This window comes from Barbatula barbatula, assembly GCF_947034865.1.
Source record: "Barbatula barbatula genome assembly, chromosome: 10".
In the NCBI taxonomy this organism is placed as follows: domain Eukaryota; kingdom Metazoa; phylum Chordata; class Actinopteri; order Cypriniformes; family Nemacheilidae; genus Barbatula; species Barbatula barbatula.
In genome coordinates, this window is record NC_136773.1 from 23,098,393 (window position 1) to 23,124,296 (window position 25,904).

The following is a 25,904-nucleotide window of genomic DNA, read 5'->3' on the forward strand; positions in this document are numbered from 1 at the left end:
CCCAACTATGCGGCATTTTACTTTACTGCAACCCTTATTTTTCTGGCAAAGTGACATGGGGAAACTAAGCTTAATAAACACAGATACTCACTAATTAAAAAAAGTGAAAAACATATAGAAAAAGACATCTGCAGGGTTTTTCCGGGTTCAAAATGAGGCGGAGGTGGCGCAACGCGCTTGTAGGCCTACCGTCCCTTTAAGTGTCTTAACAAAATACTAATATTAAAGTTCTAAAACATTGATGAAATGACAACTAATAAGTTATATAAACCTTTACATATATTCAATCAAACAGAAAAGTTTACATTTTTATTTGGAGTAACTGGTAACGCATGCTGTTATCGAAACAGCACCACGTTACGCTGCAAATGCAGTTGCAAATGACAATCTGTTTAATGCACGCACTGTTTTTAGTGGTTCACGACCTTTCATACATTTAAATGTGACCATATTTCTGTACCAGTGCGTACAGTACGAATCATTAGCACGTTATAATATTATGTCCCGCTAATTCCGCCACTGCGTTAACTTTCTGTACAGTGCTAATGGAACGGTCCACTTTAATCTATAATGGTGGGAGTTCGTACAGATGTAATAAAGTAAAACGTTAACAGGGATATCCGGACTATTTTGATGATGACTTGGGGCTCTACGTGGCTGCTGAAAGGGCTTATTGGTCCTTCCTTTTGGAGGCCCCTTGTGGCTCGAGGCCCCAGGCGATAGCCTACCTTTGCCTAAAGGGTAAGTCCGCCCCTGATAGTGAGCAAATGATGACAGAATTGACATTTTGGGGTGAACTATCACTTTAAGGTAACGTAACGTTAGGTACGGATGTAACGGCAGGTATGTGATGCCCATCTATTTCTCCGTATTCTTATTTGTTATCGGTTTAGTCATGCTTCTATTTAGAAACCGATTAGAATCGCACAAACTAATATTTTTACATTCAGTATCGCTAATATACATTTGTGTGCATCAAATTACCACGATTTAGCTATTTTAAAAATAGTTTTCGGTCAGTTTGGGTCAATGTACACCAGTGCAATAATATCAAAGCTCTAAAGAAATTAAATATTTAATTATTGTATTATTCCTATTGCGTCCAATAAGAGTTTAGTTGGCATGTCATGATTAAGTCAGCCTACTTGAATAGTGTGTCAAACATCTATCTCGTCTTTATGTAGAAGCGCATTACAGACACTAGAGAGCGCGCAAACTCAAGCCACGGCGGTTTTATTGCTGTCAGACCAAATGACGTAGTCTGCAATATAATACAGCCGTATTAAACAGTAGGAGTTTATCGCTTTAAAATAGGTTTAATAGCGATCTACGACATATATAGCACACACATAAAACAAGATACCAATGTAGTTTAGTTGATGATTTGCGATTAGTACATTGACTGTGCTTTGTGTTTGTCACATCTGACATTCAGACAGTGGGTTGTGCATCAAATGTAAATAGAGACCCATAACACCAAGAGGTCAAAACATCTGCATGTTTTAAAGAAAAATCAATGCACAGAGAAACTGCTGACTTGATGTTAAGGCTCCATCCGTATCAATGCGCCATAATATGAATAATTCCTCACGTGTCTGACGAATATTGCGCATGCATATGCCGAACGGACGATGCTTGGAATGACTGGTGTGTTCTGTTCGTTTCTGCGTCAGAATCAGAGGTCCTCCCCTTGTGTTCCCATGTTACTGCCCCTCTCTCTCCCCCTCCCTTCTCTCTTCTCTTCTGGCATCCCCCATCCCCCACTGCTCAATGTGCTTCCATACAGCCTGAAAAATCAACCGGAGGAAACAGAGGAGAATAGACTAACCTTTACCAGCCCGGGAAGATCGCCCATAATCGGGATCATAGACTGGACCAGAGTGACCCATCCGAACCATCGCGCTCTGGTAAGTTGGATCGGAACGAGTTTTCACACATAAAGCTCAGATCGCTCTCAAAAAACACCATTCGGGCTTCACCACCATCAAACAGCAGCAATGCCTTTCTCTCGGCGATGCAAGTGATGGCGAAGCGCTCTCTGATGGCATTTGATGGCGACTTGCGAGAGAAAAAAGCGCGTTTGTTATTTTGAAGGATTCGAGTCAAAAAAAAGATCGACGAAGCACATTTTTCACGCGGACTCGCTCCGTTCCCTTGTCATGCATTCGTACATTCCACAGAGCTGAGACAACAGAAAGAGAGACTCAAAATGGTGTCTGGAGGAGTTTGAGGCCTTTAAACCCTCTGATCATAAACGTCGTCGGGAGAAAACATCAAGCGACATGAAAGAATCAAACGCGTCCGTGTGCGACAATGTAACCGCGAGAATGACGCAATCGAGTTCTTTTGTTGATCGTGTTACAACGTATCGCGCCAATGTTGCCATCTTTCTCCCTTTTGTTGCGTTGCACATGCCAAACGTTTGCAGTGCAATGCGTTTTATTTCACAAAGATGATAAAAGCGTCAGTTTTGCCGTTGGATTCCTTGTTCGGTCGATACGGTGGAAACGTCCGGTACATTTTCCCCGAGTAAACTGCAGTCAGCGTGTTAACAACTGTTATGATCATTTTTAAGTAGGTTTATGAAAATAATATCAGATGTTCGTGGATTAGTAGGAATATACTAAACTGTTTTGCGTCCATCAGTTACAGATACAACAAAGGGGTCAAAGGGTCGCACTTTACATTACAGTATCCATTATATTTACTTTGCGTGTTTATATCATGTTGTGTGTTGTCTTCATAAATGCAACCTAATGTATTTACACGCAGCGCCTTAAAACAATTACAATATTTTCATATAGTGCATCGATGCTACTCGGTACTTGCATATTTAAGTGTATTATTAGTAGTGTTATTATTTTTATATAGCCCTATTGATATAGTGCATTGTGTTAGCTGTGCAGAGGTCATGGGTTTGATACCTAGGAAATGTATGCTAAGTCGCTTTGGATATAAGAGCTTGCCAAATGTATGAATGTATTGTGTGACATCACGATCCAGTCTCATGTATTGAAGCCATTGTGTTTTTCGTAATACACCCACAGGGCAAAAATATTTGCATGATTTTAGAGATAATATCCATTGACAAAATTCCAAATGGCTGGGTAATGTAAAGTGCGACCCGAAAGAAGTGTGAAGAGTTTTTGAGCAGAAGCTGACGTTGATTAAAATCTACATAACAACTGTTTTGTTTTATTGAACGTGTTATTCTTTCGGATTATTTGCGGTTCAATCCAGCATTCCAGCAATAAAAGCGTCGATAGCTCTTGTGATTGATGTCCCAGACGTTACAGTGACTGAGCAGAGAGCGTTTGTTGTCGTTGATAGGTCCATTATCAGCTCCAAATTCAATTTGCACTGAAAGCTCCTCACCTCAGTATGAATGAAGGGTTTATGGATTGTGTTGCTCATGTGTTGGGTTTTAATTCTATGAAGCGTTTGGGTTTTGTCTCGATTCAAGGATTTCTTCAAGCGTGCTAAAGGAGCATCAGGAGTTCTGGCGGACCCCAAGAATGAAAGTGTTCTTTAAACACTAACATCTCATTCTATATATAAAAGGAGCAAATAATGTTTTGTTGTTTGTCAAACAAAGAAAATGACCGGGAAGCATTATTATCAGTTTAGTGAACACTTGGACTTCGTCTAAAAATTAGCATATTGCGGGAAATATAGATATACTGAAACACGTTTACTTCATATTTCTTTAGATAGACTGCTGAGATTTAAGCTCAGTTCAACTATAAGAACTCAGTTCAACTCCGTGTGTTTCTTTCATGCCATAGCTCTTATGACTGCAGGCCGTGCCTCCAGGGTCCTAAAGTACACTCGATTTCTCATGACACATGCGGACGGATGATTTGTGTCGCATTTGAAGAGTTTGATTCCATAATGAGAACTCCCGTTTTATAATTTTCAAAAATCATGTCTTTTTTTTTTGTGCATTACAAACTGCAGTTAGTTTGCTTTGTTTCAAGCCATAATAACTCGAAAGAAAACATCTAACTAACACAATAAAACATAATAAAAAACATTATTTATATCATTTTGGAACCAAGCTCTTCATTTTCTTCACCTGTCTTCAGCTGTAGCAACGTCAATGTTTCCAAACAATAACACAAAGATGTGTGTGTATATAAATAGTTTGTTTTTCCTTTCATTATTTTAAAATAACAGGAGATACGAAATGTTTAATTCGAAAGTATATACTTACAGTTCAAACCATGTCAGTGAACTACAGTAAAAAACCTAAGAAAATCAAATCAAAAACAAGATAAAACTGCATGTGTTACACCCGCTTTAAACTTAGGCCCGTAACACATCCTGCATCGCTTGTGCTGCGTAAATGAAAAGCGTTTGGTTTGTTGAGAAGACATTATACTTTGATTGATCACGTTGACTGACAGACTGTAAATATGCTATCAATGGACACGTAATTTGTTTAGAAAATGTATAAATGGTAGTTGCCATTGTTATTTTCGTGTTCGTAAGAATAATAAATGCAAGTGTGAACTGTATAAGTTGAAGTATAAGTATGCATGCTTATGTGTAGAAAAACGGTCGGCCAACTATTGTCTACTAGCATCACGTTGTTTGTCCTTTTTAAGAATGATCCTAAGAAATGAGATACAATGTCAGTGACGCTTTTTCCACCCATGACTTCCAGAATCTGTGATTCATCAGTTCTCAGTAACCGGGCGGCTGATGTTTCTCGTGAGTTATCAGAAAGTCAAACGTGTTTAATTGCGGCTGTGTGGCGACATTAATTGTCACGCACCTCTGTTAATGCATGCTTCTTGAGAATCATTTTTTCCGTTTCATCTTTTGTGTCTGCTCATCTAAAGGTTAAAGATTAAAATAGAAATGAAAGGATTAAAATAGACGGCACCTCTCAGCTGTGTTAGTGTACGCGTTCACTGTAATAGTGCATGTCGAGCGCCGATTGTTCCTCCTGACTATGCCGACACACACACACACCCTGAGGGGATGTTGGTTTCCCCTGATAAACACACGAGCACAGAAGACACGGATCCTGCCTCCTGGCTACAGGGGAATCCCATTAGGGATAGTGCAAAGCTGGTTTAGGGTTTTGATGTATCCTCGTGTATTATATAACATTTATATACAGTATGTAGACTTAAACGTGTGTTTGGTGTCTGTGGTGGTTACATCTAAAAGCTGAAATGTGTTTTGTGAGGTAGATCATTTTGGTGAAAAGTTACACATTTTAATAAAGCAAATAAGAATACCTCAGTGGTTGGAGCACAGCGCTAGCAACACCAATGTAATGGCCTTCGGTCCCAGGGATTGCACATACTTGGAAACGAATGCATAAATGTTAAATATTTTATATATATTGATGTTGAGAGATCCTGCAAGCCATGTTTTTTTATTATTTAAATAATTGTTTTTCATCTTTATGATGATGTGTGTGGTCCTAGTAAACAAAAACAGCAATGCCAGAAATAATTGACCTTACGGAGACATGTTTTGTTCGGTCCTGTTGAGGAATTTAACACCTTTAAATTGAATATATTTTTTTCTCTGAAGGAATTGGATAATGAAATATACAGTTTGTATAGTTTAAAACCAATTATGTCTATAGAGGGTATCGCATAAATCAACGAAACGTGTTTTTTTCACATTCAGTAGTACCTCCACGACTTGATTAATGTGAGGATTTCTAAATCGGATCAAAAGATGTTCTTAGAGAATAATAACCAGCTAGCGAAAGCAGAACTTGTGTCCTTATCTGACTTGCTTTGCCGTTACTTTCATAATGACACAGATGTGTTAATTACTTCCAAGATTTAGACAAATTTGATGACTGAATATTAAAATGACGTTAAATAAATAATTTTACCAGTGAACTATTGAAATGAGATCAAGACTTAGTGACGTGACATAACCAGGACTGTGTTAATGTCATTATTCTCCTCGGGTTTGTGGAAGTGAGTTTGTGAATTGTATGTGATGCGTATATAACACACACTCAGTGTAAGTATCGAGAAACAAACGTCTGCTAACCATCATCTCGGTGGTGTGTGAGCTGGGACGGATCTGGATGGGCGTATTTTTGGATTTTCTGTGGGCGTACGCTGAAATCGCAGCCTTGCTGCGTTGCTCTGTGGGAAAAATGAAACTCCTACTGCTTCTGTCACACCGCACATATTAAAATGTCTACGATTCGACTCCTTCGCAAACAGTAAACAGAGGAGCCTCTTACTGTGAGAGCGTCTCTGGTTGCTTTGAATAGCTGATGTAAACCACAGATCATAAACGCGCATGTACAGATATACTACACGACCCAAAATCTCAGTTACACATGATCACACAGCTGGACTACATACATAGACCTTAAATGGAGAGTTTACCCAAAAATAAGAATTATGTCATCATCTTGCGTCATTTATTGTTTAAAACATAAATATGACTAGAAACACAAAATATATTTTGAAGACTTTTGTGTCCAGTCAATTGGAGACAATTTTGTTTGGTTTCGACCATTCGTCAAAATATATTTTTTTGTGTTGTGCGGAAGAAAGTCATACATGTTTGGAATCAAATGAGTTTTTTGTTGAACTCTTCCATTAATTCATTGAACCAACTTCAGTTCCTTACAGGGTTCTTGAGTTTGCTAAATGTTTTTGATGATGTAAATAGGTTCTCAATGTTACGCCGTGCTGTAGGCTCTTTTAAGCATCGTGCTAGTTTTGTGGTTTTATAAATTAAAAATAGTTTTATGCAGCGGTGGAAGATTCTGGTATGCAAGAATACCAGAAAGCGTAAATCATCCCTGGTTTTATGTATTTGGTTTTACGTTTGGCATCAGATAGTGGCATTTAAAGGGATAGTTCACCCAAAAATAAAAATGATTTCATGATTTACTCATCTTCGAGTTGTTCCAGATCTGCATCCATTGCTTGAGAAAGATATTCATTGACTACCATAGTAGGAAGAAATACACTTTTTATTTTGTTCTGGTAAACACAAAAGATATTTCGAAGAATGTAGAAAAGCAAACCATTCTGGGGCACTTTTGCTTACCATTGTCATTTTTCCTTCTGTGGTAGTCAATGGGGTCTAAGAACTGTTTGGTTAAAAGCATTAGTCCAAATATCATTCTCTGCGTTTTTGGGTGGACTATTCCTTTAACTGTTTAGGTATGTATGAAATATTAAATCATGCTATTATAGTCAAGTTATTTTTCTAAACATATTTATTTTTCAATTGCTAGACATGGAGCCATGTCAAGAGACTAAACTCATATAAAGAGTTATAGGTGTGTTTGAGAGGTTTTGAACATCAGACAGATTGAACTGAACTTAAACTAAATAAAAAAATGATTGAGAGTATTAAGAGTATTGCAGACGCATTCTGTGTTTGTGTACGTGCATGCATGCGTGTGGTACGGTCTCTGCCAGCCTCTGGCTTCTCTCCATTGTCATAATTTCCTCAAAATCCTGCTGAACAAACACATTTTGGTAAATGTGGACTTTGTGTGCGAATGACTCTTGTGTGTGTATGAATACAGTATGTGTGTATTTGGGTGTAACCACCACCAGTGTGAGATGCTTCATGCTGAACTATCTAAAAATGCGTTGGCACGATCTGGAGAGCCCTGGTTGTAAACTGCACATTTTGCCAAGTGCATTCGGTCATTTGGTTATTTCACGCATTCATTAGAAACTGAGTACTATGGTAGTCCATTCCATACATACCCGTTGACAGGAACATTCTTCCCTCCTTTTATCACGAAGGGAGAAGGTGTCGAGGTGAAGAATGAAACGAATCGAGAGAAATGCGGCTCTTGCGGGGCTGTCGTTACTTTCACGGTGAGGGTAAATGGAGGCGAAAGAGCCAATAAAGACACCCGGGGCATGAACACTGACAGGGGCATCTCGGCACACCATGTTAGTTTTCAGACAATTGTTCGCTGGAGAATGGTCTATACAAAATGGAGGTGGTTCCTCTATGAAAGGCAGGATTTGTGGCAGAATGGACCTTTTTAGAAGCAGAGAAGACAAGCTCTTGCAGGGTAGTTAAAACAATGGCATTTTTTTAGATGAGAGTCACTCCCCTGATGCCCTGTTCTCATTCAGGTCCGTTAGGGAGCTGCTGGAAGGGAAGGGGTCTATTGTTTGCCTCGTGTTTTTCAATGGCTAATTGTACTTCTTAGAAGTGTTTTATGGAGTCTCCTGCTCTCTTTCTCTGTGTGGGGGATTACATTTTCCCTCAGGTTTGTGAATGGCTCAGGTAGAGACGTTCCTGCTACACCTGTAAGCTGGTCTGTGTCTGAACTTTCTCTTGTCCCGATCAAAAGTGCAGATTTCGGTACAACTCGAGCTCTGTCACCAACATCTGCCTTCCGTTAGCACAGAAAATCATTTTCATTTGATAAACAGTTTGAACAAACAAACTAAAAACTCATTTACTGTGATTTACTTACAATTAGCGTCTCTGTGTGGTTTTTCAAAGGGTAGAAATACAAGTTTGCCAGATAATTGCGATCAAAACTCAGCACAGTGTGTTTCCATAAATGAAAATTATATTTCCTTAACATTGACCGCTGATAAATATAATTATACACAGACGCATGTTGTTAAATCATGTAGAACCACCACTTTTCATGTGGTGAGACCAATAATATCAACAATTGTATTCAATTAAAAATTTAGAAATATAAGTCTCTGATACAGTATTCTTAAAGATCGTGTAACAAACGCATATTAACGCGTATTTAGTTTGGTCAAATTTATAAAAGAGAGAAACAGCTATATGATTATTTCCGGAAAAAGACGAGCTTCTGGAGGCGGGCAGGGTGGACAGCACACAACGCATCATCACATTAATCCCTTTGTGTTTTTTACATTATGCACGTACGTGTCGATTGCCAACAAAGAAAAAAAATGCAAGAGTAACAAGCTGCAGGCCCACATCGCGAACCAATCTTGATAAGCGGATCTTCCCTGTTACGAAACAGGGTCCAGACTTATTAAAAACTTAATGCTGGGGTAGTGTATTTTAACAAGTTGACCATGTTAAGCATGGGAACCCAGCATGTTCTACATTGTAAAGAAGTCAGAATGCATAACATAGCATGTTACCTCCGCTTTAAGTGTATTTTTAAAACATTTATATCAGTTGTGTGCAATTTTCAGATTTTTATTTTAGGGAAACAAAATTATAGAAAAATATGAGATGATTACGGAATTCAAATACATTTCCTGAACCATGAAAATACTAAAGATTTGTAAAAAGAAAATGTAATCAATTCATTGATTTAAAGATAATCGCGGTCGCACCTCACAACATTTTTTTAAGGTCATGTTCAATTCATCGATGAAAAACACTAAAATCTCTTCATTTAAAATTTGAATCTGCATTGACGTGTACACCACAATCTTAATGTTTGAACAACTGCAATAGATATAATATTGGCAATAATATGGCATCTCAAAAATCCTTATACGTCATTGATCCGTGTACAGTACCAGATCCTGCGTGAAAATCGCTGACTTGGCAACGCTGTAAAGAAAAGTGATGCCGTGTTTCGTGTTTTTTAAATTGAAAACTTCAATTATATTGGAACTTAAGTTATATTCTATTCATATCCAATGTATTATTTATAAGCATGTTGTAGTATATTATTTAAAATTTTAAGTCACATTGGTCCTGACATTAAGATTAATTTTAGTTGATTTTCCTGATGTAGAAAACAGGTGTTGGAAGGCGGTTATTTATTGTGTGTGTGTGTTAACATTATCCCGAAATGAATCCCACTTATGATCTCAGCTGTTGAATTGCATCCTCCCTCAAATTACAAGACAGAAATCACACGTGGTTTGGCATTGACGGATGAATAGCTCTCTCTTCATCCGTCTGATTAGTCTCTCTCCCTCTTTCAGTGTTTCTCCGCCTGTCTCTCTCTCTCTCTCTTTCGAATTATGCGTGCTCTGTTAGCATGGCAAATATTTTACATTCATATTGCCAATAAAGTATTTACAGAAAAGTATACAAATAAATCAAGTGCAAATCAGTTTTTGTCCTTGTATGTAACTGTAAATATTACCCCACATCTTCTACTCTTGTACTGATCTCACGACAGACGGTGTGTGAAAGACGGAAGACAGAGATGATGTGGGGGGATGCAGCGCTCTGCATTACTGCTGTGAATTTACGACGCTTCTGCGGGCAGCACGACCCCATCAGCTCCGTGAAATGAGACGGGCTTTGTTAAACACAAGACGGTCGATGACTCGCGGTTCATTCTAGCAGTGGAGAAGACATTCGTACGGCACATTCATGGGACTTTCCTGTGAACAATGCAGAAGGGATTGACAGTAATGTAACACAGATTCTGTGTTAAAAACAAGTGTTAAAATTGTTGATAAAAATAATAACGGCTCATCAGAGTTCTATTTGTCATCGTCCATCTTGATCTCTAGATATTGCCGTTGGCTTATATATCAGACTGTCAAGTGAACCCGATGATATAACGCTAGCTGCAGGCGTATCTGTTTGGGTCAGTGTGTGTGTGTGTGTGTGTTTGTGTTTTCGCAGCTGATGCGTGTGTGTGATTGTGTGCTGCAGTACAGGTCTGCTTGTCTTTCTCCTACTGTTTGCACAACGCACACAGCTGGACCTAACAGTAGTGAGTGTTTTGTCTCCACAGCATGCCCACTGACACACACACACACACAGAGAGGAAGAGAGATAGTGTCTGATCTGTTCACAGTAGCTCTTTAAGCCCTTATTATCTAAATAATTCAGACATCCCCATGTGTTTCATCTCCCTTCCGTGTGCATGTTTGTGTGTGTGTGCGTGCGTCTGCACTGCGGCTGTCAGATCAGAGTGATGGAGGCGGAATAAACTCTTTTCCTGTCGCCCCCCCTGGAGGAACACTTTTCCGCCATCCCGCTCTCATCCCACACTGCAGGATGAGTTTCAGGAGTTGCTGCAATCTGCAGTGGTGCGGGGCTTGAAACTCACTCCCTTGTCAAATCAAAACCAATCTAAAGATGCAGTAAGAACTAAGAATTGTGGAAAATGTTTGCACGGGCGACTCTCACTACATTGGCTGCAATGAATGCTGGTGGTTGCCTTGGTGTTGCTAGGGTGCCCTTACTCTCTGCGTGCTGCCGGCTTCCAATGTCTATGATGTTCTGGTCTCTCCTTCAATGTAAGTCTATAGGTCTTTTCACTTAGTTCTCATTTCCATAGCAAAAATGCATTTGAAGAAATCTTCAACTTAACAAACACTTAAAGGTGGGGTAACAAGCTATTTCATGCATTATGACTTCTTAACACGGTTAAACCTGCTGGCTTCTCAAGCGTAACATGGTCAACTTGTTAAAAACAATGGACATGGATTCCCGTTTCGTAACAAGGGTTATCAGTCCCGGGACAATTCTCCCTGAAAAGCAGGCCCACACGTCATCCAGCGAGCGAAAGGGCACGGCCACGTGCGTCAACAAGCCCGTGTGAGAAATAGCACGCCCATCAATGCCGCTTCACTTGGCTGACGGAAGATTAGCTGTGTTTGTTTGCTCACTGTATTTCGGTGATGAATATTGTATAAGCGGTGGATATAACGCTGGATTTGGAGATCGTTTGAAACTGATAGATGGATCGGTCACAATGCTAAAAGATGCCGGACATGAACCGCATGGGGTAAGTCAAACTAAATCATATGTCTGTGTTTTGTTGGCAACCGGCGTGTACGTGCGCAATGTAAACAACACGGAGGGATTCATGTGATGATGTATTGTGTGCTCGTGTTGTAGTTCCGTCCGCCGTGCCTGCCTCCAGCAGCTTGTCTTTTTCCAGAAATAATCCTACAGGTGACTCTTGTATAAATTTGATTCAGCTGCTTTTTTGTACGTTTTAAAACGCGCTGTGATTCCTCGGTTACCTTATTTGAAGTTGAACATTATGTATTGAACAAGACAGACACTGACCATGAACGACAACGAAAACAATATTTATATATCAGCAGGACAAATCTTCCTCAGGTGACGGTCATGTAATAAACAGGGAAACGAGCACTATGGCTTAGTCTTTGTTGCAGGGTATTTTTGAAGGATCTTTACAGTCTGCATGGAGGTATCGAGCCTGTTTACTTTATTTATTATCAATTTAGGTTTTAATGCAGTTTTATTTCAACATTAAAAACCTATATACATGATATAATATTAATGCGTTATGAATATTTGATGATAATTATAAGCTTGATGTGAAATCGTGACTAAATAAAATCGTAACAAATTATGTAATTATTCACTTAATTTAGATAAACGTGTATTCTTATATTCGTTTTTTGAGCTCAAATATTCGAATATGAATAATTGAAAATCAAGATTAATATGAGGCAGAAACAAAATAAGATCATGTAACAAAATCGCTGTGTTATATTCACATGACTGATATTCAGTTCCTCAGACTGGTATCGGTTCTTCTGCATTGGTTGCAGGGGTCATAATTCATTCAGTGCTTGTGCTCGCAAAAGCGAGATGTGTTTGACTCGGGGCCGGGTGACAAAACGCTGTCTTAACAAGGACTTTAAAGCCGCATGTTCAGGTGCTCATTTCTGTGTTTGGAAGTGCGTGTCTGTTTCAGATGACCATCATTATATTTTAATATAAAATACTTTTTTTTGTCACTAACTGTTATAACTCTGTATGATAAATGAATTGTACTGTCTGCATGATATTTTATTATGCGACTTATAAAATATATGTCTTTGTGCTGGCTTACTGTTAATATTTTACTCAAATACTATTTTAAAATAAGAAGCATGTCTGTTATCTCTGTCATGTTTGGAGAGGGGTTTCAACAGGGTTTGAATGTGATCTTTGGAGACTAGAAACATCTTTCCGCATATTTTAATAAAAAAGCCTGAAAAAACGTGACCTTGGATCTTCCACAGTCCGCTCCGGCGGAGGTTTATAGAGGATCTTTGACTGACTCTCCCGATAAAGCCAGAGGACACACGGTTGAGTTGCTTTTGTCTGAGCTTTGATCGACACAATCTTTACTTCTTTGTTGTGGCACAGCATGAAACTATAATAGCAAAGAATGCAGTCTGTATTGGATGTGAATGAGGTAGCGACGCTTTGGCTTGCAGGAAAAGTACTTCCTGTTTTACAGGAAGCTCCAGCAATCACTGCCGGTTACTGTGTATCCAGTGTCAGTGTGACATCATTACAGGGTCACAGCGAGGTCATGTGCTGTGTGTATGTGTCTGCTCGGTCAGCTAATAAATCCTCCACTCGACTGAACTGATGTTTTAAAGACTGGGTCATATTTGACCCTTACGTCAACAGAATCACTTAACAGAAATTTGCATTGAGCATAAATTGAAGTGTCTGTATGACTTTCTTCGGCAGAACACAAAAGAAGATATTTCAAAGAACGTTGATAACCAGACAACATTGTTTGAGTTATTGGACATGAGCGATAATAAAGATACAGAGACAAGTTTACTATATATTATTCTATAGCTTTTCAAGGCAAGCTGTGCTAACGCTGTTCACTCGTGCAATTCGCTAAATATTGTTTCCTGTATCTTGATACTGCGGAGGGAATATAATGAACAATATGCAATGCACCTTTCACCAGCGACTTACATAACTGTAACATAACTGCCAAGCCGTGTGCTTTGCCCGGGCCGGGAGAGAGGGAGCGAGACGAGAGAGAGAGAGAGAGAGAGAGAGCGCTCAAGGGCACTGCAGCAGTGTTTGATTCACCATGATATACAAAGAGAGAGAGAGCGAGAGAGGAAGAGTTATTCATAGAGAATGAAGAGGGGGGATGGAGGTATTGATTTGGTTAGCAGGAGGACGGGAGCGATTGTGCAAATAGAGAAAGAATGACTGAAGGCGATGTAAATCTTGAGGAATTTTAAGATGATTGTTTTTGCATTGAAATCATTTTTCTTGTCCCACATTAAAATGCAGATTTACATCCATGCACTTGGCAGACGCGACTTACACTGCATTACACTACACGCCAACTTGTTTCTAAGCATGTGCAATCCCTGGGATCAAACCCATGACCTTGGCATTGCTAGCGCCGCGCTCCAACCACTACAGGAAAACCTAGACAACCTGTTTGAAACCAGTCCTTGGTGACATGCAGAAAAAAACACACCTCAGCTTTGACAGAATTGATTCACCTTCATGTCATTCTGAACCGTATGACTTTCATTCTTCTGCAGAACACAGAAGAAGACATTTTGAAAAACGGCCACATTGAACCCCATTGACTTTCATTGTACGGACACGAAACCATTTCTCAAAATATCTTCTTTTCTGTTCCACTTTAGAAAGAGTCATATGAATCACATGAGGGTGAGACTAATGAGATTCGTGGAGGGAGCAGCTGTGACCAAGAGCCCTAGAAAATGTTCATCGCCATCATTCGGTTCACAGTTTTTTTTTTACATTTGTTCGTTTTCTGCCTCCCAGTCGTAATGCAGATGTGAAGACGCTCAAGCACCTGTGCTCTACCCTCTGTAATATTCTCTCTCTCTCTGTCATGTCCATACATTAATATCAGTTAAAGCTGTCTGCTTTATTGCCATCTCCGAGTGGCGGAATGCATTAAAGCAGCCGTGTTTCGGCAGTCAGCCATTTTCCCGTCTGTCTGTACCCTCGTGAACGACTCCGCAGGGACGCGAGAGGGCCAGTCTGGTGCCGTTTAATGCCGGTTAGTTACCCGAGTGTGCAGTCGAACCCTCATTCTCCACCTCTGATGAGCGTCTCCGGCTTCTACAAGAGTCCACGAAGCAGTGAATAATACCTGCACAGGATAATGTCTACTCTTTAATGGCTTTTATCTGGTAGTTTTCGCTGCTTTCTGACCGCTGGACTGTAAAATGTTCTCGTGTGTGTCGCAGCTAATCATTTTAAATGTCTCTGTGTGTCAGCTAGGGTCTTGCGCTCTTAGAGCGTGATATATGAAAATGGCGTTTTGTTTGCCACATCGAATAGAAAAGCTAATTGGTCACCTGCTGATGAACCAGACTGATGTGCTTTGCTAGTTTTAGCTTGTTTTACCAGCACAGTCTGCCAGAAAACTCTTTGAGACCAGACGGGGAGACCGGTTTAGACCGGCAAACGGGTTTATGCTAGCCTAAGATATTGTTTTTTTAAGACCGTTTATGTAGAGAAAACACACGTCAACATTATGTCAGAACGTCTCAGGACTTTCTTGATCTGTTGGAGACATCGTGGTGGTTTCCCGGACAGGGATTAAGACTAATCCTAGACTAAAATAAATGTTAGATCTGTTTAAACGGAAAACAACGTTCACTGAAACATCTAAAATACATTAGTGCCATTGTGTTGTCTCGAAAATGCACACAAATAATGTTTTTTTTGTAAGGCATGTTTGTGGAATACTACTTAAATGTCATAATTTGACTTGGGCCTAGTCCTGCTTTAAAATAATCCCTGTCCGGAAACTGCCCCTTCACTGCAAAAGAAGACTTTCTTACTTCGTATTTTTCACTTGTTTTCCAGTGCAAATGTCTAAAAATACTTGAGTTAAGATGCATTTTCTTGATGAGCAAAATAACATGTCTTGTTTTTAGACCAAAAATATGAAATTACAGTGAATTTGTGCTTAAAACAAGCAAAGAAATCTGCCAGTGTGGTAAGAAATAATCTTGAATTAAGTCTTGGTCACTAAATTGAAGATTCTTTTTCTTACCCCATTGGTATAACACATTTTTTTGCTTGTTTAAGCACAAATTTACTGAAATTTAATATTATTTGTCTAAAAACAAGAAAACTTTTAGACGTATGTACTGGAAAACAAGACAAAAATCATCTTGTCCGAGTGTTATTCTGTCGACACCTTCGAAAAGTCAAGAAAATAGCAAAGCAAACATTTTTTTGAGGGTTTTCGGGGGGGGGTTGAAAATAGACATAGATGCACATCTATTATAATTTTATTAAAATAACCACGTGCAAATCTTCCCTAGAAATCTTTCCTTTAAATGTTAACAGTATTCATAATCAAATTTGTTAATCTCAAACAACTTAAAAGTTCATTAATGAAAATATCTTTGGCCTTTCATGCATATGAATGAAGTTACAGGAGACGGTAGTCTTAGTTATATCTCCTCTAATCCTTATATCTACAGATTTCCGGTTACATCTGCATGGCAGTGGGATAGTCCTTCATTATTACACCATCCATCACACTGGCCTACAGAGGAACACATTATTACACAGAGACAGAGTGTGTGTGTGCTGGTGTGAGAGGGCACCTTCATCCACAGCTCAAGGTGATTCTGTCACCGTCAGATTAATGACTCACGGTCTACAAAGCACCAGTTATGTGAGAGACGCCCATGCTAGAGACAAAACAACACGCACATATGTGCACAATGCAGTCAAATCTGCTTTACATCACATTATGCAGTTGACTGTTTCAAATGTTAACCAGCTGAGCTGTGCATTATACAGTTCACTAGAGGGCGCTGTTGGACTGCTTATTAATGTCGACGCAACATAAACATTTGGGTTTTATAAACATTGTATGTAAAGGGCTGAATGACTAATGCTGAAATAAATTATTTTATCATTAACTCATCTTCTTCTTGTCGTGTCAGACCCAAATGACGTTCCTTCTTCTGCAGAACACAAAAGATATTTTGAAGAACGTTGGTAACATCCGTATCAGTGGTTTCACCGGTGCCGTTGTTATTAACATTTCTCAAAATAACGTCTTTTGTGTTCTGCAGAAAATGAGTCGTGTACAGGTTTTCAAACACGTGAGGAGAATAAATGACAGAAGTTTTGGCTTAAAAATGAAAATTGAAAGCACTTATTTGATGTAATATTTACTTAAAATATGTCAAAAGTGAAATTTTTGTAAAAAAGGTGCATTCTGAAGCCGGTGGAAGAAACATCTGGGAATGCATCATGACACGTGGAGCATATTTCAGACACAGTCGTATTAAAAAAGTGTCACATTGAAATCTTGAAGTGAATTTGACTGCAGTGTTTACGTGCAGTTTAACTCGCGTTCTTCAAAACCAGCTCTGCTTTTCCCTGATGCGCTTTTATTCAGTCCCATGCTGATCCGTCCATCAGTGTGTGAGCTTTGACTTTTATGTTCTGCTCGTCACTTTGTGTTGATCACTTGCAATCTCTCCCTCTCTCTCTCTATCTCTCTCTCTTTCTCTCTCTCTCTCTCTCTCTCTCTCTCTCTCTCTCTCTCTCTCTCTCTCTCTCTCTCTCTCTCTCCGTCTCTCGCTCTCTCCCTCTCTCTCTCCTTCTCTCTCTCTCTCTGTCTGTTTGTCTCTCGCTCTCTCTCTCTCTTTCTGTCCGTCTCGCTCTCTCTCTCTCTCTCTCTCTGTCCGTCTCTCTCGCTCTCTCTCTCTCTTTCTGTCCGTCTCTCTCTCTCTTTCTGTCCGTCTCGCTCTCTCTCTCTCTCTCTGTCCGTCTCTCTCTCGCTCTCTCTCTCTGTCCATTTCTCTCTCTCTCTGTCCATTTCTCTCTCTCTCTGTCCGTCTCTCTCTCTCTCTCTGTCCATCTCTCTCTCTCTCTCTCTCTGTCCGTCTCTCTCTCTCTCTCTGTCCATTTCTCTCTCTCTCTGTCCATCTCTCTCTCTGTCCGTCTCTCTCTCTCTCTCTCTGTCCATCTCTCTCTCTCTCTCTCTGTCCGTCTCTCTCTCTCTCTCTGTCCATTTCTCTCTCTCTCTGTCCATCTCTCTCTCTGTCCGTCTCTCTCTCTCTCTCTCTGTCCATCTCTCTCTCTCTCTCTCTGTCCGTCTCTCTCCCTCTCTCTCTCTCTTCCTCTCTCTCTCTCTTTCTTTCTCCCTTTCTTTCTTTCTCTCTCTCTCTCCCCCTTTATCTCTCTATCTCTCTCTCTCTCCCCTTTCTCTTTCTTTCTATCTCTTTCTTTCTCTCGCTCTCTTTCTCTCTCTTTCACTTTGTCTCTCGCTTTGCCCGCTTTGTGTTGCTTTGCTGTGTGTTGCTTTGCTTTAATGTGCCTGTGCTTGATGGTTTGCCTTTTAATCATGACCTGCTCTCGTTTTTGTTTGTTTTCTCCTTTTGTCATTTTCAGAATTGCATATCCATTCCTCTACCTCCTTCATTTGCCTTTCCTTCACTGAGAATGGCAAGCGGGCACCCCACTGACAAATTCAGTTTTCTGTACCCAACAGACAGCAGTCAGAACGTTAAGAGGTCAGTCTAGCGTCCGCCACCTTCCACCGTGTGTGTGTGTGTGTGTGTGTGTGTTCGTGTGTGTTCGTGTGTGTGTGTGTGTGTTCGTGTGTGTTCCTAAATCTGTGTGACCTTGACTTTATTCTGTCTCTGAGCGATACACAGGTTTCCATGCCCACTGCTATATTTATACCTTTAGTGAAGGTAGAGCAAAAATTGCTAAACTAAAATTTTAGTTTCTAAGACAACTGAAATGATGGTTCACTCAAAAATAAAACACTCGTCGTCATTTATTTGCCGTCTTCATTCAGTGATGTCATTCAAGACCTGTTTATGACTATTTCCTCAGTGGGACACAAAATGAAGATATTTCGAGAAATGTCTCTGTGGTGTTCTTCAATGGAAGTCAGTGGGGTTCAGTGTTTTTCGAACATTCATCAAAGTATCTTCTTTTGTGTTCTGCAGTCATACGGGTTAAGAAGAATGACATGCGGATGAGTAAATGATGACTGAATTAACTATCCCTTTAAACCGATACGTTCGTTAATAATCGCTATACTTCATTCATTTCAACTCTAGGTTGTTGCCAAGCAACTTGGCACATCAGTAAAGAAATAACTTGTGTGCGGTCACAGCACATTGGCTATTTTTATATGTCTTTGAACAAAACTAATCGGTCAGAATTTTACATTTTTCACAAACCAAAAGTGCTGTGTTATTGAATTAAAACACATTTTCGAAAAATCGTATTGTGTATATACTGTATATAGTATATAGTCTATATGTTAATAAAATGTGTAGAAGATATAAATGGTGAGTGTTGGTGTATGTTTTATCCATTAATCGTGTCATGCTTGATCACACTCATTCTGATCTTCACCAAAAGGATGTCGTGACCTTGATGTTGCATACTTGTGTTTGTGAGTGTGTGATCACAAATCATCACATCATCCGCTCAATCTGTCCCTCTGACACGTCAGTTCTCCCACACATACATATACGCATGTCACACCTGCTGACAGGGTCCACGGATGCCTCAAAAATATTCAAATGTCTTGAATCTATACTCAACATTGATGGAAATGGAGTATTAAAAGCTTATATCAAATTGCCTCGTTCTTTTTTCTCATTCAGTACCTTAGATTTCAACTGAATGTGTTTACTATGTGGTGTTAACCTCACTGCTTTAATATTATGTGTTGCTAAATTAGTCTTGAAATACATTTGGCAGACGCTTTTATCCAAAGCGACTTGCATTGCATTGCATTGTACTAAACAATTGACTACGTGCAATCCCCTGGGGATCGAACCCATGACCTTGGCATTGCCGGCGCCATTCTGTAGCCACTGGAAAACGTCAAATGTTTTAATTATCTTTCCCTTAAAGGGAAAGTTCACCCAAAAATGAACATTCTGCCATCATTTACTCAACCACAGGTTGTTCCAAACCTTTATACAAGTGTTTGTTTTGCTGAACCAAACAGATCTCATCCCCCATTTACTGCCATAGTATAGAAAATAAATACTACGGGAGTCAATGATATCTGTTTGGTTACTGACATTCTTCCAAATATCTTCCTTTATGTTTAGCAGAACAAATAAATGTATAAGTAAATGATGACTTTGGTTGAACTGTCCCTTTAAACCTACGGATATTCACTACACCACCTCGTTTCATTTCTGTTGCGTGTCAAAGGTGCCTAATCCTGTCATTATTCTCATTTTTCTTTTGTATTTCATTCTGACTGCCCTTAAAAATGCGTCGAGCCTAGATTCACTTTCAAACAAACAATTGAACTTGGGTTTAGGACGGTCAGGCTGGTTTTAAATCATCCTTCATCTTATTCAAACTCGCCTAGTTTCAGCCAATGATGTCTTACATGTCACGTGACCTCAGTCTCACAAGGGCAACATTGCTCTCGTGATGTTTTCATTTTTGCGCCAGTGAAATGTCTGCCAGGCAACTTTCAAAGGGCATTTGTGTTTTTATGCCCAACAAACACAAGCAACAGGATATGATGTCATGCTTCATGATTGTATTATGCATAAAAAAATACGACTTAAGTAAAATTGTATGTTCTCATTATAAGAGCAGTATTACCTTGTGAGTACTGTATGTTGAATGTGTGTGTTGTATTGTATGTATGTGTGTTGTGCGGGAGGAATTATTTATTTTTCTTATGGATCGAAGTTTCATCAGTGATATAACTCTTTTGCTGTCTCTCTCTCTTTCTCTGTCTCCCTCTCAGTAAAAACAGGCTGTCTTCCACCATGAACCCGGTGTACAGCCCAGTGCAACCGGGAACCCCGTACGGAAACCCTAAGAATATGGCATACACGGGTATGTGTTTACTTCAAGAAGTCTTTGGTATAATTATGGCACGTTATTGTAAAAATGATGAAGAATAACATGAAATATTTTTTACTGAGTGTCTGACACATTCTTCTTCGCTTTTATTTCATGTTGTGTGTAAATGTTCATTATTTCAGATGTCTTAAGTCCGTGTAAATGTGTGTTGTTATCCATGTTTGTGTGTGTCTGTCCTAGCAGGTGTTTGTCTGCTGTCATGGCAACCGTGAGCTCATATGTAATGTGCTCTCATTGAAGGGATTCTCTGTCAATATAGTGTGTTTACACAGCAGCATCCCTTCTCCTTCAGTCTCTTTCATTATTGTTTCTCTCATCTCATTACCCAGACTTTATTGCTCAGAGGCTTCCCTTTCGTGGATCAGAAAATGTTGTCGCTCGTGGTTGATTTGATTAAAACGTTTATTAAAAAAGGTAATGTTTATTTTGTGGATGACATTATGTCAAGTGTTACACAGCAGATTTGATTGTTTGCCAAATCTGAAAAGCTAGACATGCGAGATGTTTCTTGATAGAAAGTGTACAGGAAGATGAGCTGGTTCACAAGATGTTGGTGCGAGATGGATGTCAGTGGTTAAGCACCATAGACCAAATGCATATTTCAAAACAAAGCTGGCTCTCCATTTGCTTTCAATGTAATCTCATTGATGAAGACGCCAATAATATAAAGAGATTTTTCTTTTATGTGATCACCGTGGACCACGTGTCCATCAAAGTTCACAGACCTGATATTTACTTGTGGCATGTCATTTCTTAACAACATTCAGACATCCAGAAATAGACGACGATGGTTCATGTAAGATATACTCAGGAAACAGTTTAACGGATGGATATAGGCGTCTTTTTGAAGAAGTGTTGTGGGTCAGCGCATACGCGGGTGGAACGAGCGTGTTATAAGACTTTGTGAGGACAGATGAACGGATGGATGAGTTTTCAGGTCATTACGCTGAGAGATGATGAGATTGAGGAGGGATACAGAAGATGAGACCGCTCTCTTAGAGGTTTCACACACCCCTAGTGGTTTATGATATATTTGCAGGTGGTCCAGAAATGTATATACAGTCATTCGAAAGATAGCGGATTCGATATAATGATGACATTTATTTTATTTTGACCTACGTATTAAAAAACAATAGTAATAATATTGTTCTGGCGTTTAGGAGGGATTATTATAATTACATTATTGCATTTTTTTGACAAAATGGTTTGGTGGAACTTTTTACATTTGTTCGCTTGTTGTTTTTACTATCTCAACAACTGATATCTTATGAAGATGTGGTCATATAAGTCAGGTTATGTTTTATATGTTCATAATCGATTTTCATTGTTCACGCACAAAGGTAATTTATCAAGCAATGTGCGCGTAGATGACAGAATGACTTTTAAAAATACAACGTCAGGCAGAAAAATGAACAAGCGTCAGTAAGTCCGGTTGTGATCCGAGGTGTTGTTTAAATGCATTGAGCCGTGTGGACTCTGATCTGTCCCTTCCCATGATGCCCTGCATGTCTGACAGCTCGTGCCGCTCAGTAAGGGAGAGATGCGCTGGGTTTCACACTCATCTCACAGAGTCTTATTGAGACAGACCATCTGTGCACATGCTGCTCTCTCTCTCTCTCTCTCTCTCTCTCTCTCTCTCTCTCTCTCTCAAGTATGGCACGGGTTGCAGAGAGTGAATGGTGTTACACAAGATACACGGTCAAAACAGCACCTGATGTCGTCGAGTCACGTCCATGTCATTTCTTTCTCTTGTCCCAGAGTAATATGCGTTTGTAGGTTGATTTCCCCGGAGCGCATCCAGACCGGCTCGACTCGGCCGATGACATGAGCATCTTTTTTGTAAACATACTCGAAATATAGTGTTTCTAAACTCGTTTAATTGATGTGTTCAGGTTATCCTGGAGGTTATCCGACGACCGCTCCAGCCTACACAGCCAACCTGTATCAGACGGGCAATCCGGGATACCCGCAAGGTGTGTGCACATGCTAATATGTTTTATATTACTTTTGTTTTAATAGCAGGTAAGTTGGTGGTCCACACAAATGTGAACACAGGCATGCACACTTTTCAACCGATGTGGATTTAATAAAGACTGATGGAAGGGAGCAGATGGCTGGCCGATGAAATAATGCCTGTATGTCAAATATCATTAACATGATGGCTTGTCATATTTTATCATTCGGGTGCAGTTTCTTTATACATGTGTATGTATATGATCTGCACATTCTGTGTTAAACAATTTAGCAATGTAAAGAAACAGTTCTGTCTTCATTTAATCACCCTCAAGTTGATCCCGATCTAAATGTCTTTGTTCTGATGAGCACAGAAAAAGATGTTTGGAAGAATGCTTGTAACCAAACAGATCATTGACTACCACAGTAGGAAGAATTGCAAAAGAAGATATTTTGAAGAATGTAGGAAAGCAAACAACATACAATTGTCCTTTTTCCTACTATGGTAGAACAACTGTTTGGTTATAAGCATTCTTCCAAATATCTTTCTCTGTGTTCATCGGAGTAAAGAAATGTATACCGATACAACTCGTAGATGAGCAAAATAAAGACAGAATACACATTTTTGGGTGAGAAATGCATTGTTTTTTATTTATTTGTTGAAATGATCAGACAGACATGTGAACCGAAAGCTGCGTTCAGGTGTACTTCTTCCTATTATAGAGTTGAGAGGAACACTTGGAGTCATTTGAAGTTTCCAGCTTGTACGGCGTCAAAAGGGGTGTAATTTCACTCAACTTTATGTGAACGTTTTGTTGGCGCTTGTATCTTTATGGATCGCGTTGTCATCTTCGGCCCTGAACAGATGGTTTCATCTTGTTCGTGATGTTTCAAATTGATTCATTTGCTGTAAAGGTCTTCAAGCTTGAGTTCATTTCAGTCTGTGCTTTATTTTTAAAGCCGGATTTGGATGATGGCTTGTCTGGACATGATCTCTATCCGTCAGCACTTTGGCCAGTCTGTTTGGCCGCCAGGAACACGTGTAGTCATTTCTCTGTTGGCTTGTGTGGCTGCCAGATGTCTGTTTTGAAACGGACCTCGTGCTTTTTAAGTACATTCCTTTAAAAGTGCAGAAGTGTCGCTTTTTATTCCACACGGTATAAATGCGTCTCAAAACGCTATCAGACAATTCTTCTGTAAGTAATTGTCCGAAGAATCACAGTAGTTGAAAATGTGCACATGTATATAACACGGTTGAGTGTGCACGCAAACTGCGCTGTTGTCACGTGCGATGTGGTTTTGCAGCACTCTGTGTTTTTATTGTGTACATGATGGTGTGATTCTAGCAGTTCTCTTTGTTTGGGGCTCTTGTGTCGGGAATCTATAATCCGCCTCCTGCTGGCTGTAATGTGACATTGCGTCAGCAGAGCTCTTCGTCTTTGTTCGTTTGTGAAATGGCTGAAGTATTTATGTGAAGTCATTCACAATAGAGTTTTTATACTGTAATGTTTCTCTTCTCACTGGAATGTGTTTTGATGTATATGAATCGAATAATAGCTACAGACTGTTGGTAGGTCTGAGCGAATGGAGAACATTCACACATCATTTGGCAAAGTATTCAATTTATACTTATTTGGTGCATCAGATTTGGTTTAGTTTACGCGTCTAAAGAAATTCTATTGAACTTTACAGCCGTCCTAAATACGTGTAGAAATATGACTGCTGTGTTGCTTAAAAGTGAATCTGAGCTTGTTTTCTTTTCAGTATTTTAGGCCTGAAAAATACCGAGCATCTACTCTGTTTTCACCCTTTCCTCCAGTTTTCATTTTCTGAAAGTAAATGCAAAAGTAAATTATATTCTTATCAAAAATTTGGGGTAAATATGAATCTCAAACATGAAACAAAAATGATGACGCATACCTATAAATAAATAGTACATTTAAAATCAGAAAAACGGTCTGTGAAATGATCTTTCCCGCGGCTGTTTTTCTGTAATGCTTTTTACAATTTGCATGTTTGAAAAGCATCTTGAGAGAAAATAAATGTTACTACAGACTGTGAAGAAACGAGATTAAACGGCACAGAAAGCAGGATTATACAATAATAAAATATACACAATACTTGGCATCATTGCAATTTCTGTACATTGATATAAGTACGACCGTATAAGAAATTGTCTGTAAGCGGACAGTTGTTTTTGTAGCGTGATATGTCGATGTTTCATTGCTCATCAAGATTTAACATTCAACAGCGTAGTTAAATTAAACCAGCGTATCATAAATATCATCTATATGACCCTTCGAATTGTTCCTTTAATAACACCTAGGTTGCGTTTTTGACACCCCGATCTATTGAGTTTTTTTCTTCGTTTTCTTTTCAAGTTTCTATACAGAGGGCATGCGTTAGTGTGCACACTAGGAAGGTATTGTGAGTCGTGTGCGCTGGGATCTCGGACGGTTCTGGAGATTGATGTATGGAGGCAGAGCTGAAGTATGTGTGTAACCCTTCTTGTGTTGTTGTGTTTGTTTGGGACAGTTCTGCTGGTGAAGCAGGCCTGGCCCCAGACGGCGTCGGCCCCGGGGCACGCAGAAAGCTCCTATGACCTGGCTGTGGACGCTGGCTCAGAGAGCAGGCAGTACCAGGCATCATCTACAGCATTCAGTAAATATGATTACTATACTCTACTGTAACTGCTGTGTGTTCACCTGCTGCTCTATACAACACACATCAACACAAACTGAATGACACTTTGGTTCCTCAGTTCTGCAAGGAAGTCTCCGTTCCAAAACAAAGCATTGTTGCGCATGGTGGTTTGTTGCAGTGCATTCTGGGATTGCCTTCTTCTTCGTCGACTCCCCTTTGAGTCGTGAGTGTGCCTTAAAATGTTGTTGAGTTGGAACGTAGCGCTTCTCACATGGCATACTGGAAAATGAAATTGAACTTGAAAAGGAAGCAAGTATTAATATAGTAAAAGTGCAGCGAGCATGTTTTTACCATGGTTCAACTGTTTTTACCATGTTTAATTGTAGTAAACTTATGGTTACTCGTTGTTTTGCTACAAATAAAAACTAAACGCTTGTTTACTATAGTTAAAGTATGGTTAAGGTTTTAGGTGGAGCGGTAGTCTACTGTAAAAGAGCCGTGGTGGTGTTAGTTTAAGTGCCATTGAATGTGCTTTTTCTTCTTTGGTGGTTTGTTTTGCATGTCGCAGCTGATCTTGGGCGTGTAGAGTTTTACCAGTGAAATTTTATCGGCGTGTTTAAATTGTATACTGTAAGTAATGCAGTGTGTTCTTATCTCCCTCATATCTTTTACTGCATGTTGCGAGCAATACTCCAATAAAACCATCGGCCAATAAAAAGGCCTGGCAGATGGTGTGCGGTGGAGACGGAGAGCGAGAG

The 25,904-nt window shown here is 39.6% G+C and overlaps 1 protein-coding gene across 5 annotated transcripts in view; it reads left to right on the plus strand.

Annotated features, from left to right (window-relative positions):
* Nucleotides 1-1,613: 1,613 nt before the first annotated feature.
* The window catches only part of fam168a (family with sequence similarity 168 member A), a 29,481-nt gene continuing 5,190 nt past the window's right edge, over nucleotides 1,614-25,904 (plus strand). Inside the window, exons 1-6 of one of the 5 annotated variants that reach the window (XM_079466194.1) lie at nucleotides 1,727-1,907; nucleotides 16,152-16,295; nucleotides 18,082-18,203; nucleotides 20,432-20,523; nucleotides 22,443-22,523; nucleotides 25,039-25,164. In XM_079466194.1, coding sequence (XP_079322320.1) covers nucleotides 18,133-18,203; nucleotides 20,432-20,523; nucleotides 22,443-22,523; nucleotides 25,039-25,164 — 370 coding nt within the window. In that variant the 5' untranslated portion in view covers nucleotides 1,727-1,907; nucleotides 16,152-16,295; nucleotides 18,082-18,132. Of the gene's footprint in view, nucleotides 1,908-16,151; nucleotides 16,296-18,081; nucleotides 18,204-20,431; nucleotides 20,524-22,442; nucleotides 22,524-25,038; nucleotides 25,165-25,904 lie in introns of all 5 variants that reach the window. The other 4 variants (XM_079466192.1, XM_079466196.1, XM_079466195.1 and 1 more) reach the window with 4 other exon arrangements.